General features: G+C 40.1%; 1 protein-coding gene across 5 annotated transcripts in view; it reads left to right on the forward strand.

The window, feature by feature from the left end:
* The first annotated feature begins 930 nt into the window (after positions 1-930).
* AOAH (acyloxyacyl hydrolase) overlaps positions 931-18,406 on the forward strand; it is a 183,239-nt gene continuing 165,763 nt past the window's right edge. For 3 of the 5 annotated variants that reach the window (XM_043508742.1, XM_038390781.2, XM_038390790.2), the window contains exons 1-3: positions 1,726-1,825; positions 1,915-2,066; positions 16,471-16,566. In XM_043508742.1, the coding sequence (XP_043364677.1) occupies positions 1,815-1,825; positions 1,915-2,066; positions 16,471-16,566 (259 nt within the window). In that variant the 5' untranslated portion in view covers positions 1,726-1,814. Of the gene's footprint in view, positions 1,088-1,725; positions 1,826-1,914; positions 2,067-16,470; positions 16,567-18,406 lie in introns of those variants that run through there. The other 2 variants (XM_038390784.2, XM_043508743.1) reach the window with 1 other exon arrangement.

Below are 18,406 nucleotides of genomic sequence, written 5' to 3' on the forward strand. Positions count from 1 at the left end.
CACAGGAGGATCAGAAAGAGCCCAGCAGCTCAGAGTGGCTCCATTCCCTTCCCTCCCCACCCCAGCAACACTTGGCTGCAGAAGGAAGAGGGGGGACCCCACTGCAGCTTGCTCCAGCCTGGGAGAGGGGGTAAAGAACTCCAGGAGCTACAGGACAAGGAGAAGGGAGGCGGGGGGGGAGGCAGAATAGATATGGGAGTAGAACTGATGTGAGGACTGTGGGGACAGGACTGATTTGGTGATTAGGGGCAGAATTAATTGCTGGGCAGGGGGGGCAGGCAGATGTGAAGGTGATGTGACCCCCACCCACTTTTTTTTAGACCACTTTAAGCACTGATGCCACCTGAGATTGGAGCCCTCTTGTACCACCCAGCAAGAGGCTGGCTAAGCCCTAAGAGCTTATAAGCCAAAGGAAGAAAAACGGACAAAAAGTAGGAGAAATGGAATATGATTAGCCCCATTTTATAGATGGGGAACTGAAGCACAGAGAGAACAAGCAACTCCAGTGGCAGACCTGGAAATGAACCCCAAGGCCTAATCCAGTGTTTTACCTAGAGGACCATCCTTCCTCCCACTCCTACGGCCTCTGTAGTTAAGACATTTGGGCTCGTTCCATCTCTGCCATTATGTCATTTTAAGTTATCATTTCACTATTCATTTCTGCTGCAGGCAGAGGTGGACTTTACTTCAATTTTTGTTTCAAACCTTATTTGAAAAACAGGCAGCAAACCTTCAGTTGCTTAGATGTGCAAGCAGGAAATGTATCCGGCTTTTTAACCCTCAGATACTGGTGGGGGAATGTAAACAAACTTTGAAAATACTGATGAGAATAGAGATGTCCAAGTCTGCTTTGAATCCGTCAGCTCCCTGCATCCCTTTTGTTCCCATTATGTTGGCAACTTGGCTTGGCTTCTTTTCTTTCCTCATGATTAGACTTCAGCAGAATGACACAAGTAAAACACTGGTCTGGAAACCCTACAGCCTAATTGCCACCCCCCACAGTGATCAAACTGCACTTATTAAGAAAAAGGGAAGAAGAAAACAGAAGACTGAGCTGTTTGCTGGGAGTGTGTCACCAACTCAGAGGGTATTTTCTTCTATTATTAATATTCATTATTTCTATCTGAAAGTGGAAGGCCCAGGCTGAGATATTACTGGAAGAGTTTGGGTTAGGTATTATCTTTTTCTGGGCTTTTTTCTTTCGTGTTTTGTTTTTGCCACACGAGCTGTGCTGGGGAGTGTCTTGCTTTATTAATGCCGAGCGGCTCCAGCACTTGCTGTGGTTTTATGATCAGTTAGTCATCTGCGGCTGCTGTCCTTGCGACAAGTGGCTGAAGAGCCCAGAGCCACAGCAGTGCATACAGGCCCCCTTGGGTTCCAGGGCCAGCAGGGAAGGAAAAGGCGAGAAAGAGAAAGGGATAATACAGGTGTGTGGGGGGCCAACGGGGGGATGGGGTCGGTCCTACTGGTTTTCCCTAAGTTCCTGGTGAGAGGGGGGATGTTGTGTGAGTGCTAGTGGGGAGGGGGAGCCTCTCCAGGTACTTATGAGGGAGGAGAGACCCCTGGATACTAGTGAGAGCCTGTGCAACTGTCCATGAATATTAGTAATTGGGGGTTGGAGGAAGAGACCCTCCCCGAGTACCAGTGAGGTGTGTGTGTGTGTGTGTGTGTGTGTGTGTGTGTGTGTGTGTGTTGGGGAGGGAATATATGTGTGTGTGAGATTCTGAGCACCAAAAGAGCAGCTGGGGGTGAAAGAGACGCTCCCTGTGTAGCAGGGAGAGTGTGTGAGTTTCTTTCTGTCCCCCAGATTATGAATGAGAAGCAGGTGTGCCACTCTCTCCCTGAGTATTAGGGGTATGTGTGTCCCTGAGTACTCTTCCTGTATTACAGTTTGTTCTTTCTTCCTTTCTCTAGGATGAGGGGATCCTGGCAGGCGTTTCTGCCTCTATTCTTCTCCCTTTTCCTCCTCATGCTTCCACTGAAGGACATCTCAAGCTCACCTCTCTCTGGTAGAGCCCAACCAACTTTGGTCTCTGGTGGGAGTGAAAATGGACACACCTGTCTTGGTATGTATTCAGGTTTTGTTTGCTTGCTTTGTTCGTTCATTTGTTTTATTACACTGGTAAACAGAGGCTTGCTGTGCACATAATAAATCATCCTTTATCTGTTTCAACAGCTGCCACAGCTGCCAACTACCAGTAATCTTAGCCCAAATAATAACTGTTTTAAGACTCTCAAGGCTAACATGGGGTTTGGAGCTGCTGTTTGATAGAATTCATACCCTTGGTATGCAGGAAATATTAGTGATACTGGCTTTCACACCTAGTAGCTAGAGAACCGAAAACAGGATGCGATTGTTTTTAATATTTATTGTGGCTGTTCTGAATGCACGTTATTATGTTTTATTTTATTGTACAGATGAGCTTCCCTTCCCCTCCCCCAAGACACCCTCAAAAAACAGAAGTTTCATCTCAGTTGGTTTTGCCTGGCAAAATTATCTTAAGAAATACATTTAGATTTGGGACTCAGAGCTTTGTGAGTGCTTCTTTGGGTTTGACAATACGTTCCCGGTGTTCAGGGTGAAATTCATCTAATGTGAAGGGCCTGTGCAAGGCTTTTTGCATCACTTAAGCATTTACCTGCTTTGGAGGATGTGTCTGCTCTGGTCTGAAAGGCCAGCACAAAGGGAAGCATTGAGAAATATTAGGGAAGAAGCCTTGAGATGCATGGATTTAGTGATCCTAACTACCTGTATAAATGGCATGGAGGTTTGCAGCTCCTTTTCCAACTTGCATGCTGAACTAGCAGCCATGGAGGTTGAGATGTGATTTAAATGCACACAGCCAGGATCCGTGCACTTAACCAAATATGAGATGATTTGGGCTTTATGCGGGTGGAGTGATGTTCACCCAACATGGACTTGGTCAATTTATTCCCAAGGTGTAGCAAATCTGATAAAAGTACTAATGTCAGAGTCATCTTGGAGCATTTCTGATATCTGTGGTTAAAGTGCAGTAGGCAGGAGACTCAACCAAGGTAGGGAGTGCAGCTTTTATTGATTTATTTTTAATTGACATATATTTACAAAACAAACATCAATTTACTTTATGACCAAACAGACACCTTTTTGTCCCTCTCTAGATAATTCAGTTTTCACTGAATTAGTTCCCATAGGATTCACATATCAATTTTCACACTGTTTATACAAGTTTTGTTATGTTTCTGTTTGTACAAGAAAGAATCCTCTATTTTGAGTCTATAAAATTATTTTTATGATTTAGAAAGGGAGAATAAATGTAGGCTTTGTAAAAACAAGCTTTTGCAAAACTTAAGATGAGTAGAAAACTTTTCCATGAATTAAAAATGTGTAATAGGAACAGTTGTTTTTCAACAAATAAATGTTGCCCTGCAGTGTCTGTAACCCAATCACTGAAGCACGGGGAACCTGAAAGTGAAACGAACTGTAAACATAGCAAAATGGAATTAATTGCTATTTATTGTCCGAGGAGACAGCAGAGCAAATGGTAAACAAACAATACAAACAGTGAAAAGTAAAATGTATTTTTTAAATTCCTTCAGTTTTAATAATTCAAGTTGTTAACATGGGTAAGGGATTTAATTTGCTTACAACATGTGATTTTTGTTAAAGTTTGTGTCCCTTTAATTTTTGCACAAGGCCATTATCTATCTTATCTATCTTTGAATACCACATCCATCACCATGGTTAGCATCTGAATCCTAGCTGGCTGCATAAGGCACTGGAATACAAGGGAAGTAAATTCTACCCTCATCCCATCCCTAACATCATTGACCCTCCATCTAATATCTAGTCCCTCTTTGAAGAGAACCTCAAAACTCTGCCCCTATACTTTGTGTAGAAAGAGAGAGAATCCAGATCACTCTTCTTGATGTAGAGAAAATCACTAATTGTGCTGAAACCATCTATGTGACACCAGAATTTGACTCATGACCAAAACAGATTGTCATGCCCCTGAAAACTCTGCAAGCTAAATTGGTGCTGTTCAGATAATTAAAAATGCAAGTGCAGGGGGCCTGCAAGAGAGGCTTTGTAATTTCGTACACACACAACCATTCGTTATCCCAGACTGCAGTGCCTGTGGTTTAACTTCTTATTACCTGCTTTCTGTATTAATTTTGAAAATAATGACAAGCCATTTATGTTTCTTCCCTTTAATCAACAAAGCTCTGAGGATCTGATTTTTTACACTACACTGGTGTAAAGCAGGAGTAACTGCACAGAATTGCCTGGAGTTAAAGTGGTGTGAGAGAAGAATCAGTCCCTAAGTCAATAAAACTAACCTGCTTAAAAGCAAGGAAGCTAGGATTATTTTTATTTATTTATTTATTTATTTATCTTAGGGAAGTGTGGACATCATTTCTGACTCCTCTTCAACAGCTGCCCTAAGCCATAGACTTATTAACTGAATTCTCTGTTTTGAACAGGAGTGAAAGAGATTGAAGAATCATACAGGACTCCCATTTTCATATACGTCATATGTTGATATAAGATGAAGCAGTATTTTTAACAGGAAATGGCAAACTCTCTAGTGCAAATGCCCACTATAAAATATATAGGAAGATTTTCTTTGCGGAGCAGACTTTCAGACAGGTTAGCTGTCCAACTGGTGGCTAACTTTCCAAGACAGTTACGTCCTTTGGATAAGTGAATTGGGCAACTGCTCATGTGAATGGACAGTTCAGTGCCCCTGTGTGTGCAATTTACCTGATTTACATGTGTAACCGTGGTAATAACTAGTTGGCTGAAAATGAGCGTTGTGAAAAATTTCAGTGGAAACAGGGGGAAAAGATAATTGTTGAAATTTTCCACTAAAAAATCAAAATGTTCTGCAGAGTGCAGGCATTTTTCTCAAAACAATTAATTTTTTTGAAAACTGAATTTTCCATCAACAATCAGTTTTGACAGTCAACTTTCATCCAGTCCTAATAATAGCACAAAAATAATGCATATAATTGTGTGTGCATTTTGCACACACAATCACATGCCAGACTAGTTTGAAAAATTCTGTTCCTCAATCTACAGAAGGCTTTTTGGGAATATACTTATGAAAATGAAAACTATCCTCACAATTTCAATGTAGTCCTATGTAAAAGGGGACTTTTATGATGCTGTCTTTTAAAATAAAGACATTACAAACAATTTAGGGACTCCCTCTGCTCTTCTTTGTGTTGCACATGACATATAAGAAGGGTTTAAACTGCTGCCTATTTTATATATTTAAATTGCAACCATAGGGAAAGAGCTGCTTTTCCCTATGGAGGCCAGATCTAGGGCGCTGCATACAGGATAGGTGAGTTAGGAGCCCCTGAGGTCTGAGTTTGGCTTTGCCACTATCTTGTTGTGTGGCCTTGAAAAGCCAGTTAGGACCAGATTTGTATAGCCTTATTAACATTCATGTGTACTTTTTGACAAGAGTAGCCCTCTGCTTTCAATGAGACAACTTGTCGAGCAAGTTACTACACGCACAGCTGAGAGTGTGGCCTTTAACCTCTTATGTCTCCATTTTCCCCATCTGTGGTGGGAAATAAATAGTTAATATTTGCTAACCACAGTTTGAATACCAGGTATTATGGTTGGCTATGTCTAACATCACATTCTCTGTCTCTCGTCATTTCTTCTTTTGCATCTCTTTTGAATATTTTTACATTGCTAGTGATTTTTAAAATAAGCTTCTGTTCTCTCCTCTGAGAGAGCACTGTAGGGGATCTGTGCAAATGATCAGTGGGGTCTCTTGTAAGGATGAGACTGTGTGTTGAAGTTGCTGGGCACTTCTCACTAACTGCACTTTTTTTTTTTTTTAAACTTCAGCCGGCACAGCCCCTTCGCAGCTCCCCTTTGGCTGCCCCGTGGAATGAGGCTATTAGTCAGAGAGAGCACAATATGTTTGGGCAGCAGCTCTTTTAATCTTCTCTAGCTGACTGATATTGCATGGGTCAGCAGCTGCACAGGCCACTTTTAGCTTTACCAGGGCCAATGTAATTCTGCTTCAGTCTTCTCATCATCTTCCCTGGACCACCTCTCACATTCATCTGTAAGAACCTAACTTCTTGGGGCGGGGGGGGGGGGGAAGATGCGGTAGTCACCATATTAAAACCATGTATATTTTTAATAATAACAATAACAACTTCAGAAAAGCAGAGAAAAAACCCAACCCATAATTCCAGGCTCTCCTGTGTTATAAAGTGTTAATTTGCAGCCCTGATAGTTTGTGTGATATCCAACTTTTAAAACTGTCTAGCTGTGCTTTTTATGGCATGGATGCAGGACTGAATAGAGTATGCAGTGAAACTGTAGCCGTGTCGGTCCCCGGATATTAAAAAGATTACCTCACCCACCCTATCTCTTACTGTAGAGTAATAAATTCCAAATCTCAGATCAATGTTGTTTGCAGTTCCTGATAATTTAATACAGTAGCACATACCTAACACAGTGAGAGGCTTTTAATAATAATGCTGAAACAAAATGGCTGTGTAGATATTGTCTAGGGAAGTAGTGTGCTATAAAACATAATGTATAGACCAATGAGTGCTATAAAATGCCATATTTTAGCATCAGTGTAAAACCACAATTCATTTTAGGCTGACAGTCTAGGCTAGATTCAGATCTGATCTCACGTAAACCAGTGTAAATGCAGAGTGAAGCTGTTCACTTAATTGAAGTTACTCTTGATTTACACAGATGAAAGTGAGCAGGATTTGGCCCATACCCAGTAGTGAATGTCAAATGTTTGCTATATTTTTTTCCCTTTGGTTGAGATATGGATATATGAATCCCAGGCATATATAGCACTATGGTAGTGATACTATACCAACAGTTGAATAGATATTTTCATTCTAAGCCTCTATTTTCAGAGAAATTTCAAGAAATATAGAGTAACATTTTCAAAAGCACCTAAGTCCCATTTTAAAAAGTGACTTAGGCACTTAGGAATCTCATTGAAAGACAGTGACCATAAATCATACATATAACAATGAGTGCTGTAAAGAATGTATGTAGCATACTTGCATACATTTTGGTGCTTTTGAACATTTTACCCATCACCCTTTAGGTTGAAATTCCTTGTACTTGTTCTTAGCCCAAAGGTAAGCTTTTTTTCCCGCCCTTGCATCTTTAGTAACATTCTTTTTTGGCCAATTTGAATGATATGATGATGGAAATTTGTTTATGATTCACATAATAGGTGTAACTCAGCCACCAAGTGCTTGTATATATATATATATCTTTTCTCCTTATAGAGTCATCAGAAGTATTGCACATACTCAATGAACATGTTTCGGTGGTTTGGGGAGTCCTATGTTTGAATCTCTTTACTTTTGTGCATATAATATGTTAAAATTGTAAGCTTTTTGGGGAAAGGACCATCTTTTTGGTATGTTTGTGTCTATATACGGTACCTAGCACAACTGGGGCTTCTAGGTGTTACTGCATCAATAATTACTATAATAGGTTTTTTCTCATTAGACTGAGGACAAACTTGAAGTAAACATGTGATTAAACCGTCCTGACGCCAATTCAGACTTCAGTGGGATTTAAGCACATGCTTAACTTTAAGCATGTGCTTAAGCACCTTTCTGAAGAGGGAAGCTTTCCTGAATTGGGGTGTCAGAGAAAAGAGGAATAGAGCACATCACTTCTTACATTACACACACACACACACACACACATTTTTATAAACAATATTAAAGAGGAAAATCCATTGGAAATGCTTGTTATATATTTTGCTAAATGATTATCTTTCAGATATACCTTGTGTAGCACCAGGCATCTATTTTGCCAATGTGGATAGGTACCACTGTCCTCTACTGGGTGGAATCAGAATTTTCCACATCTATATCATGGCCCCTATATGGTATCTAGAGGAGAGAATAATAAATAGAGATCTTTGTTTTTTGAGCAGTAGGATTAGAGTTCTGTCCCTGCTATTGCATGATGCTCAGAGTGACTGTGGTAAACAAGAAAAGTGACACATGTGATGTTCCTAGGTTTTTATGCCATCTATTGAGATGCAATACACTTAAAATATCAATATATTGATATTAATATTTTAAATGTATGGTAATGCACTACATTACATTATTCAGCATAGCTCAAATATAATGAAAATTGACAAATTTGGTGATATTCTAAATAAAATTTGTATATTGCCACATGTATTTAACATGCAAAATATGTTGCATAACACAACAAATTGAGGGGGAAATGTATAGTTTATGCCAACATTTTTAAAAGTGGGTACCTAAAATTACAATCACATCAGTGTCTCTATCAAATGTATTTACATATTATGCATATATGATATGGAAAACTAAAATCTGAATTTTGTCCTTCAGAACCTCCCAAACTCAGGTCTCTTTATACTTTTTCTTCAAAAGCCATAGATCCTCTGGGTAGCCTGGTAGGTGAGGTTTTTGAGATACAAGGCCCATATAAATCCATTGTACAGTAAGTGATGCAGAGTTGGAGGAATTGTGGGGGAAAATGCACATTTGTCCACATGGAAATTCAGATGTACTGTCTTCTATAGAATAGCATGCATCTGCATGTGTGCTTATCATGGAGCAGGTATGGGGAAAAGTGAACAAGCCCTATAGAATAATAATTTTATAATTGCCTTCAAGGATTTCATTGCACTTTACAAACACTGAGCCTATTTACAGTTGGGGAAACTCAGGCCTTGGGAATTGGCTTGTCCAAAGGCACACAGGAAGTCTCTGACAGAATAGACTCCAAGACTCACAACTCCATGGGCAGATCCTCCACTGGTATAAATTGTCACATCTCCATTGACTTCACTTTCACCTGAAAATCAGTTCAAGTGCTTTCACCATTAGATCACGTTTCCTCTCTCTTTTTTTTTTTGGCTTCAGGGATGATTTTAGCCCAGTATGTTGAAGCAAGTCAAAATACAACAAATTCTCTTCAGAAGTACAGTTCCAGAAATGTCTCAGAGCCCTCTCTGGCTATACACTCTATGCTGTATTAACCATCCCTAAGGACTCCAACTGAGATAGCCAAGACATTTTTTATTAACTCTGTTTCCTGATTTTCCTCCATATCCTAAGGCTCCTTTTGTAATAGAGTTTTCTGAAACTTGGACAAGTATTGTATTAACTGTGAAATACAATAGATTAAGGGATATTGACTTAGAACAATGTTGTGCCTGTTGAAACCATATATTATCAGCCCCAGCTTTTAGCTAATTTACCAATCTATTCAACTGAAGAAGATAAAAATACCAGTAAACATAGGAGAGGTCAAGACAACGAGACTCCTTGTTCAAATGCAGGTATATGGGGAGGCAAGGTGGTAGGGGCCAGACAACTGCATGAAATGGGAGAAGTGCTCAATGTGCTTCAGAAAATCTTCATTTTTGATATCAATAGGAAACATTTAAGATATATACAACATTTAGGAATGGATATTCATTTTTATAAGGGTCACTCTTTTACAGACAGAAATCAGAAGGTTTTGCTGTATATTTAGATCTGTCTTTATTTTCCATTGAACTTGAACTCATTTTATAGAGGATGTTCTTTAATAACTAGGATCAGATGGGTTTCAGAGTAGCGGCTGTGTTAGTCTGTATCCGCAAAAAGAACAGGAGTACCTGTGACACCTTAGAGACTAACAAATTTATTTGAGCATAAGCTTTCGTGGGCTACAGCCCACTTCATCGGATGCATAGAATGGAATATATAGTAAGAAGATATATATATAAATAGATAGATATAGATATATACACACACACATACAGAGAACATGAAAAGGTGGAGTTAGAGGCTAATTAATTAAGATGAGCTATTATCAGCAGGAGAAAAAAACTTTTGTAGTGATAATCAAGATGGCCCATTTAGACAGTTGACAAGAAGGTGTGAGGATATTTAACATGGGGAAATAGGATCAGATGCTGTCTTGTGTTGTGAGCAGCAAAAACAATCCCTACTCAAAGTGGAAAGCAGGAAGAATGGACTGCTGCAGGCTCGTGCCCACTGGAGATTGGGGATGCTGTTCCACGGGAGCTCTGCAGGGCTAGGCTTAGGATCTTTGGAATTGGGGTGGAGAAAGCAAGAAATGGAGCCAGCAAGCAGTTCTTCTCTGCAGGGTGCTTCGCGCCTGACTCCATCGACTACTGAGCAAAAATCTATTCTTTAGAGAAGAAATAGCCCTCCCCTCTGCAGCTGATTCTGAGCAACTGTGAGGGGAATCAGCCAATGTTAGCTTGGCTCATGAAAATTCAGTGCACCTGAGTAGGAGATGGTACCTCCAGACCTCACCAGTTCAGCTATTACAATGTTAATATGGAGTGATCAGAGTTTCCTGACTTCCTTCTGCAACAGCATATGTCTTATTTAAACACACAATGGAAAGACACAACTTACTAACAAAACTGCTTTATTCCAGCTGCCTGTGCAGCAGTGACTCTCACATACAGTAAGTCTTCCTATTTGGATTTGTTCAGTAGGGTGGGAAGACAATATGTAAATGAAGTCATGAAATCAATGCAAGTAGACACATGCAGGGCAAACAGTACACACTGTTACACTTTGCACTGCTTCTAGAGGAGGGAGGACTAGGAATGATTACTCATGTTCAAGGGGAAGGGTGGATTTCTCTGTTTGAGTGGAGTTCATCCCATTCTTGAGACACTGCCCTATAGTCCAAGTTTCAAAAAGATACCCCTGAAGACCAAATATTGTGCCTTTCCACCAAATGGTGTTCATTATTTAGGTACTCTTCTGCACAGACTGCCACCCCCCTCTCACAACTCGGCACCGCTTTAGAGAGAATGCCTCCTTGTGCATCCCAGTAGCACAAAGGGCAGAGAATAATTTGCAACACTCCTTTATGGCGTACAACATTCTCTCCGCTGCACAACTGGCTGGCTTCTTGAGGCTGGGAAGGCAGAGCCATAGCTCCTTCCACTCCCCACTGCCTTTTCAATGCGTTGCTCCCAGCGGAAACAAATTAGTCACAGCCCTGATGTTCCTCTGAGCACGGGGACTGCCATTCTGGGTAGCCCCTCCATCTACACCCCAGCCCAAGTACAGAGACTTTTGCTAGCTCAGCTTGGGAGAGCTGCATAACAGGGGAAGCATCATTAGCTGCCTAAAAGGGGAAGCTAGTTGTTTCCTCACCACCATGTGTGTTTGTGAAAGGGCTAGCCACAATCTCGCCCACAGAGTTTGCGCAATGCTGGAAACAATCTGCCTGAAAAGCCCCTCAGCCTTTCTCTCATTTCCTGTCTGAACTGCACTTTTCAGAGGGGCGGTTTGCCTAACTAGGAGTTCAGTAAGGGGGTGGAGGGGTGAGGAAAAACTCCATTGTTTAGAACCCTAGATCAAAGTAAAGGATGACAGGCTATTCTCATTCAGTAACATGAAGGACTGTGGGTTCACGTAGAGTGCCAGAGAATCCATTTAATAAAGTCTTGGCTTTACAAAAACTTATCTGAAATTGGAAACCTGAAAACTAAAGAGGCAACTCTGTGTGTCTTGACACTTTCACAGCAGCCGTAGATATAATTCTAATGATAGTTTCTTTTGTATGGTTTCAGAGTAGCAGCCGTGTTAGTCTGTATTCGCAAAAAGAAAAGGAGTACTTGTGGCACCTTAGAGACTAACAAATTTATTAGAGCATAAGCTTTCGTGAGCTACAGCTCACTTCATCGGATGCATTTGGTGGAAAAAATCCACCAAATGCATCCGATGAAGTGAGCTGTAGCTCACGAAAGCTTATGCTCTAATAAATTTGTTAGTCTCTAAGGTGCCACAAGTACTCCTTTTCTTTTTTCTTTTGTATGTTGCTGCAGAAGTTTATTAAGTTAAACAGTCTGCTGAGATTGCTAGAGGCTGCATTCTTGCATCCATCTTATTGACATGCTGTTGCATCTGAAATATGAAGTGAATATAATACTTAGTTGAGTTTTTGGATACTACAGTACAACTGTGAAAACCAGAAAAGAAGTGACATGACCCAGGATGTACATCCTCCCCTTTCTGCATGACTGCAAACGTGCTATGATTACAACATATAATCACATCATCAATGAGCGTATGGTATCACACTGACTGGTTACATTAAATGGCAGCTATATGGATCCCTAACCACAACAGTAAATAGTTCCTTCCTGCCTGATAGAGTGCAAGAAGATGCTTGAGATAGGAAGAAGACTTCCACAAGGACTGACAGGATTGTAACCATGGCTATGGCTGAAACTTCATCCCTGCTATAAATGGCTACAGTACCGTGCTTTGAAAGAAAAGCAGATGTGCGCTTTATTGCTGTCTTAATTGAGAAATGAATATATCGTGAACAGGAGATACAGAGGGAATGCTATCAGGGGCTTATGTGGTGAAAGAACACTGGAAATGCGGAGTTCTCTGTTATATAACAAAGACAAATGGAACATTATTTTTTCTGTGCTGCAGTCTTTATAACCTTCAGCTGCTCAAAGTGACAGGTTGCTCAGCTTGAGGAAGTAGATGTTCAAAATCTAAATGAAAATCTCTGCAAATTTTACTTACATTGCGGGGGGCATGTAGGGAAGTATATGTCTTTTCTCTGTGAATGTGACCATCCTTGGAATTTGCCAATAGATCCTCCCACTCCCTTGTTTGAACCACTGCATCAGGTTCTCCTTGCCAGGGCATCAGTTTGAACATTTTGCCCTGGATTCCAGGCTGTGCTCATTTCTGCCTGAGCCTACGTTTGGCTCTTGTCTCCTGTCACATTCTCCCCTCATGCCTTTTGCTTTGCCAACAGTGTTGACTTCGATGCCCCCATAGTTTTCTTCTCCCGCTCCCATCTTTGCACTTTTTCCAGGCTGCCATGAATGCAATGCATGACATTCCAAACCCACTTCTCCCAGCCAGTGTCCCATCTTCATTCAGATCTTCCCTGAAGAGTCACTTCTTCAGTAAGGCCCAGACACAATAAAAATGAAAAATAATAACTACTTCTTTTTAGAAATGTTAAAGCCAACTCCTGCTTCTCATTTAGCTAGTGCATCTCATCTTTCTACTCCTGTCTTTGAGACTGTAAACTCTTTAGACTGAGGGCTGTGAAAGGAAGGGTAGTCCTGTGATTAAAGCACTGGACTGGTACTCAAGAGACAAGTTTACTTCTTAGCCTTGCCACGTATTTCCGATGTAAGCTTGAGCAAGTCATTTAATCTCTGTAAAATAGAGGCAGCAATAAGGGTTGGGAGGGTAAATTTGCTAATATTTGTAAGGTGCTCAGACATACAGTGGTGGGGGCATTAGGTATATAGAATAGAAGTCCCTCCTGGATATGTTCCTAGCAGGGTTTCCGCGGTGGGTATAGGATGTATGGTATGTCTGCTCTGGGCATTGAAGTTGGGTCTCTGATTTTGTTGGTAAGGTCTTTATTATTTGGGATATTTTCCTCATTATGAACTGATTTTTTTTTGATTAAGTGTGAATTCCTTGAAAAGTGCTGCTGTCTTTCTTCCTTGGTGTGTGTCTCAATTTATTCTCTGTTTTATGTATGTATCCATTCTTATAATTAGCATGCCTTCTAAATTACATCTGTAAAGGAGTCCTGTTGAGGGTTTTGTTTAATGATCTTAAGTATAGTGAAGCAGGGCTTTTTATGTCTACTTTGAGACGGTGAGCTCCCTGCTATTCCCATTGGTGTCCTGGAATTACTTCCTATAAAATATAAGGTTTGCTTTTCTCTATATAGAATTATATTACCTTGTAATAAAAACTCTCAATAAAGAGATTGGGCCTAATAATTTCCAGTGGTGGTATATTTTCTTCACCACTTTCCAACTCATAACCTGGCCCATGAAGAATATCGCAGCCTTATGTTGGAAAATAACACCTTGTTTGGTTTATTAGCACATTGTGGCAGGGTCATCAATAGAGAATTTAACTGCCCCTTACTAGATATAGGCCTGACCAAAACCCTGAATGTTAATAGCTCTGAGCTTTGGGAAAGGTTGAATCTGTATCAGTATTTGAATTTTGCATCTCTATTTTGTGTCAAACAAAAACCTGAGATCTGAGTCTCCTCAGTAGTCCCTGGTGGGAGAAAAGAGCAGGACTCAGCTGTATTGAATACAAAGGGAATTCTTTATTTGGGCTGCTGGAAACAAATAGATCTTAGAATTCTCTCCAGCTCTCTAGCTCCTAGAATAAACACAGCCTGTGCTACTGATTGTCACTACACAGGCACACTCGCTAAGTCTGTCTGCACTGCATCCAGGGATGTAATTTGCAGCTCATGTAGACATACCCATGAGAGCTTTAATTTAGCTGGCTCATGGAAAAATAGCAGTAAGGACACGATGGCATCAGCAAACACTGTACAAACCCACCTACCTAGCTGGGTACATACTTTCTTGTCCAGTCAGGGCCAGTATGTCCTCACTGCTATTTCTAGTGAGCTAATTAGATTAAAGCTAGCAAGGGTACATCTATATGAGCTGCAGATCACAACCCCAGTTTCAGGGGAGTTATAGCCTAAGCCTGGCTTGAACTTCGCAGTCAAGGAAGGATCTGCTGATTATTTTGGTCAAGACATAAGAACATAAGAAGGGCCATACTGGGTCAGACCAAAGGTCCTTCTAGCCCAGTATACTGGGTTCCGACAGTGGACAATGCCAGGTGCTTCAGAGGGAATAAACAGAACAGGGAATCATCAAGTGATCCATCCCCTGTCGCCCATTCCCAGCTTCTGGCAAACAGAGGCTAGGGTTACCATCTCTGCCTATATTGGCTAATAGCCATTGATGGACCTATCCTCCATGAACTTATCTAGTTCTTTTTTGAACCCTGTTATAGTCTTGGACTTCACAACATCCTCTGGCAAGGAGTTTCACAGATTGACTCTGTGCTGTGTGAAGAAATACTTCCTTTTGTTTGTTTTAAACCTGCTGCCTATTAAGACTTTGCATAATCTAACATGGCTCCTTTATAAAATTGCAGATCCTTCACCCCATAGCCTCACTGAAGGAAGATCCGGTGACAGGTACCCCAGTTTTATATGGAGCTGTGTTTGGCTTTTGAGCAACAGCTCTGTGCAGGGGCCAATGTGGAGCCACCCCTCGAGGAGCACCAGAGACACTGGACCTCTCAAAGGCACAGCTCTCTAGTGCTTCCCCTTGCACACAAGGAGACTGAAGTGTGCTCTGTTGGGATTAAATAGAATCTCTTCCCTCCTTCTCTGCCATTTCCCCTGGCGCACCAGCCTTTCTCTGCTGTCTGGTGGAGTGGAGGCAAGGCTGTGTTCCCGCTTTTATAGGCCTAGAGCAGCAGCTAGCAGTCCCTGAGCTTACCAGAGCTCAGAAAGTGACCCCTATACAACCACATAAAGGGAGCATGGTGAATCTAGGAAATATTTCAGTCTTAGCAAATGTTTATTTTTCTGTCTCGGAGCCTGCTCTTGCAAGTCCTCTGTGTGTAGAACCTCCATTGACTCCCATGGAGATCCTGTGCAGGACTATGTCATGTTGTCAATGGAGTGTTTTGTTTGATGTGTTATATTTGTGGTTGGTGATTTCTAATCTACAGTCATGCAGGAGTTTTTTGTCCTTCAGCTTTTGCCTATTTCTGTCCAGGTGCATGCTGTGAAGATGTAACAGTTAAGTCACTGTGAATCAACCTTGGGCATGTGATTGCCAGCTATGTGCAAAGTGCCAAGATACTGATTACAATACTGTCTATTGGAATAGTGTTGGATCATTAGAATATTTTTTTTCCTTACTCAGTTTGTTTCTTAGTTGCAGGTGGGTTCACACTAGGGACAAGAATCAATAGAAAATTGTTTGTACAGTGTTTCTCACCAATGTGGCTAAAAAAATATTTTTCTATTGGAAAATACCATTTTGTAGAAATCTTAACTTTCTTCTGGAAAATGTAGATTTTGGAAAAATTTAATTTAAAATTTTTTGGATAAAAAAGCATTTCAACATTATCAGAATGAAACATTTTGATATTTTATTTCAAGTAAATTTTTTAGAAATTTATTTTATATGATAATTTATGATATAACATACAAAAATCAAAGTTTGAACAAAACATCTTGATTTTATTGGAATGAATTTTGTTTTCAGAAAGATTTTGTTCCAGGAAATTTCTGGTTTTCTTCTGATTCAGAATTAAAACAAATTTTGAAATGTCAGATTTGATGTGCGTCTTGACCAGATCTAAATATGGCTATATAAAATTCAGGATGTTTTGTGCATTCATCTACCAATTGCACCCAACCTCTGGCTTGATAAGTAGCACTGTTTTAATAAAAGTTAGAAATAAAATGGGTTTTTTTTTTTCAGAAATATTATCAGCCATGGAACATCTCAAAAAACAAAACACCCAATGGTTCATGTCCACTTGGCTATATTGACACTCTATTTAATCCTATCATATGTATGAAATAGTGATCTCTTTGTTTTTGCTTGTTTGCAGGATGTGTGCTTGTGGTATCAGTAATTGAACAGCTTGCAATGTTTCACAACTGTACAGCAAAAGCAGCAATAGAGAGACTCTGCAACTATCTACCTGGTAAATATCAAATATACCATATGTTATGCTGATGCCACTGTATTTCACTATTAATTAAAAATTCATTTGAATCTGAAAATGTTTTACCCACTATTGTTATAAAATCTACGAATAGTGTATGTGAAAGACATCAAGGGTGAAATTATAGCTCACTAAAGTCAGTGACAACTCCCACTGACTTTAGTGGAGCCAGAATTTCACCCCAAAGATACTTGCATATAATACCCCTAGTCTGCTTACTTTGTATATTTGTCAGCAATTTAAGAATAGCCAGCTTCACTGTATATTCAGTCAGTTTCCCCTTGCATTTGTGTGAGTATTTACATAGCAACTGGGAAGATGAAAACATTTTCAGAAATAAGAAACTATTATAAACTGTTGTAAAGTCAAAAAAACTGCCAGAGGGACTGAAGGGCAGGTGTAAGACATTCAATTACTTTAAAGTAACTTTTTAAAATGAATTAGATGTATGCCATAGTGCTGGTAGGGAACCGTACCTCACTCCCCCATCAAAACATAACCCAGGAGCTGCACTGGTGCAACAGTAACACAATCCGCAGCATGCAGATGGCGTATCTTGGGCAGCCAAGGCCTGAACGAGGTCAGGCAGGTGTTGTGCTGCCAAGGGGGAGAAAGAGGAGAGGTGCTGTTCACAAAAGGCAAGCAGGAGAGCTACCCCTCAAGGGTCACGGTAGATTCTCCATTACTGACAATTTTTAAATCAAGATTGGATGTTTTTCTAAAAGATCTGCTCTAGGAATGATTTTTGGGAAGTTCTCTGGCTTGTGTTATACTGAAGGGCAGATCAGATGATCACAATGATCCCCTCTGGCCTTGGAATCTATGAAACTGAAGCTGTCTCTAACTTCATGAATTTAAAAAGCCAGTTTAGGATTTTTCATTAAAGAGGTTTTTCATATAGTATCTTATTAATTCCATCTCTGAAAAACTAATATCTTTCTCTTTAGTCCCTAGTTTCATGGAGGATGCATGTAGAATAATAATTCTATCCTTTCTAAGGTGTGGAGAAGGGTTTGCTAGAGGTCATTCGCTGAGTCGAATGATGGTCAGTCAGTTCCTGTTACATAAGACATGTTTTCATTTTTGACATCACAGACAGATAACAATAGAGCTTCAATTATAAACCCTAATAGTGCTGTTAAACTATGGTTTTCTTCTTTAAAAAAAAAAGGCTCTGTAAAGATGACACACTATGGGTCTATGTTTATTTTCACACAGTGAATCTATTTCAAATTTGTTCAGTGTACAAGTGATGAAATTTATTTTTAACTGCCAGACCTGTAAACTTGCCCTCTACTCTGAAGGTCAAGTTGCATTCTTTCTGGTTTATACATCATTGTAAGTGTAAAAATTCTACAGGCCAAATTCTGCCCTCCTCTATGTGTATATAACCCCATCATTCCTTCAAGTTACAACTGTGCAACCTCATTATCTTCAGAGAGGCACATGGATGCTATTGCTATTCCTTGAGGGAAACGTTTGACCTGGGACTAGAAATTTGTTAACAATTCTATGGATGATGCATGAGTCAGAATGCAATCGAGCCCTCTCTCTCTCTCCTAGATGTATAGGCTCTGCAGAGCTAACAAGAGTAAAAAGCAGTAAAACTTACTTTTATCACTCAAGTCAACAGATATTATTTTGAATGCACTCAGGGAGCAGAGCTGTTGAAGAAAAAGGTACCATTTAAGTTGAAGGAGCAATTCTATTATAGATATACCTGAAGAGCCTCATGAATAACAAAAACAAAGCTAATATATAACAATTCAATATATAAATATATATAAATATATAAATATGTTTTATATAAACAAATATA

Source organism: Dermochelys coriacea, chromosome 2, assembly GCF_009764565.3.
Source record: "Dermochelys coriacea isolate rDerCor1 chromosome 2, rDerCor1.pri.v4, whole genome shotgun sequence".
Classification (NCBI taxonomy): domain Eukaryota; kingdom Metazoa; phylum Chordata; order Testudines; family Dermochelyidae; genus Dermochelys; species Dermochelys coriacea.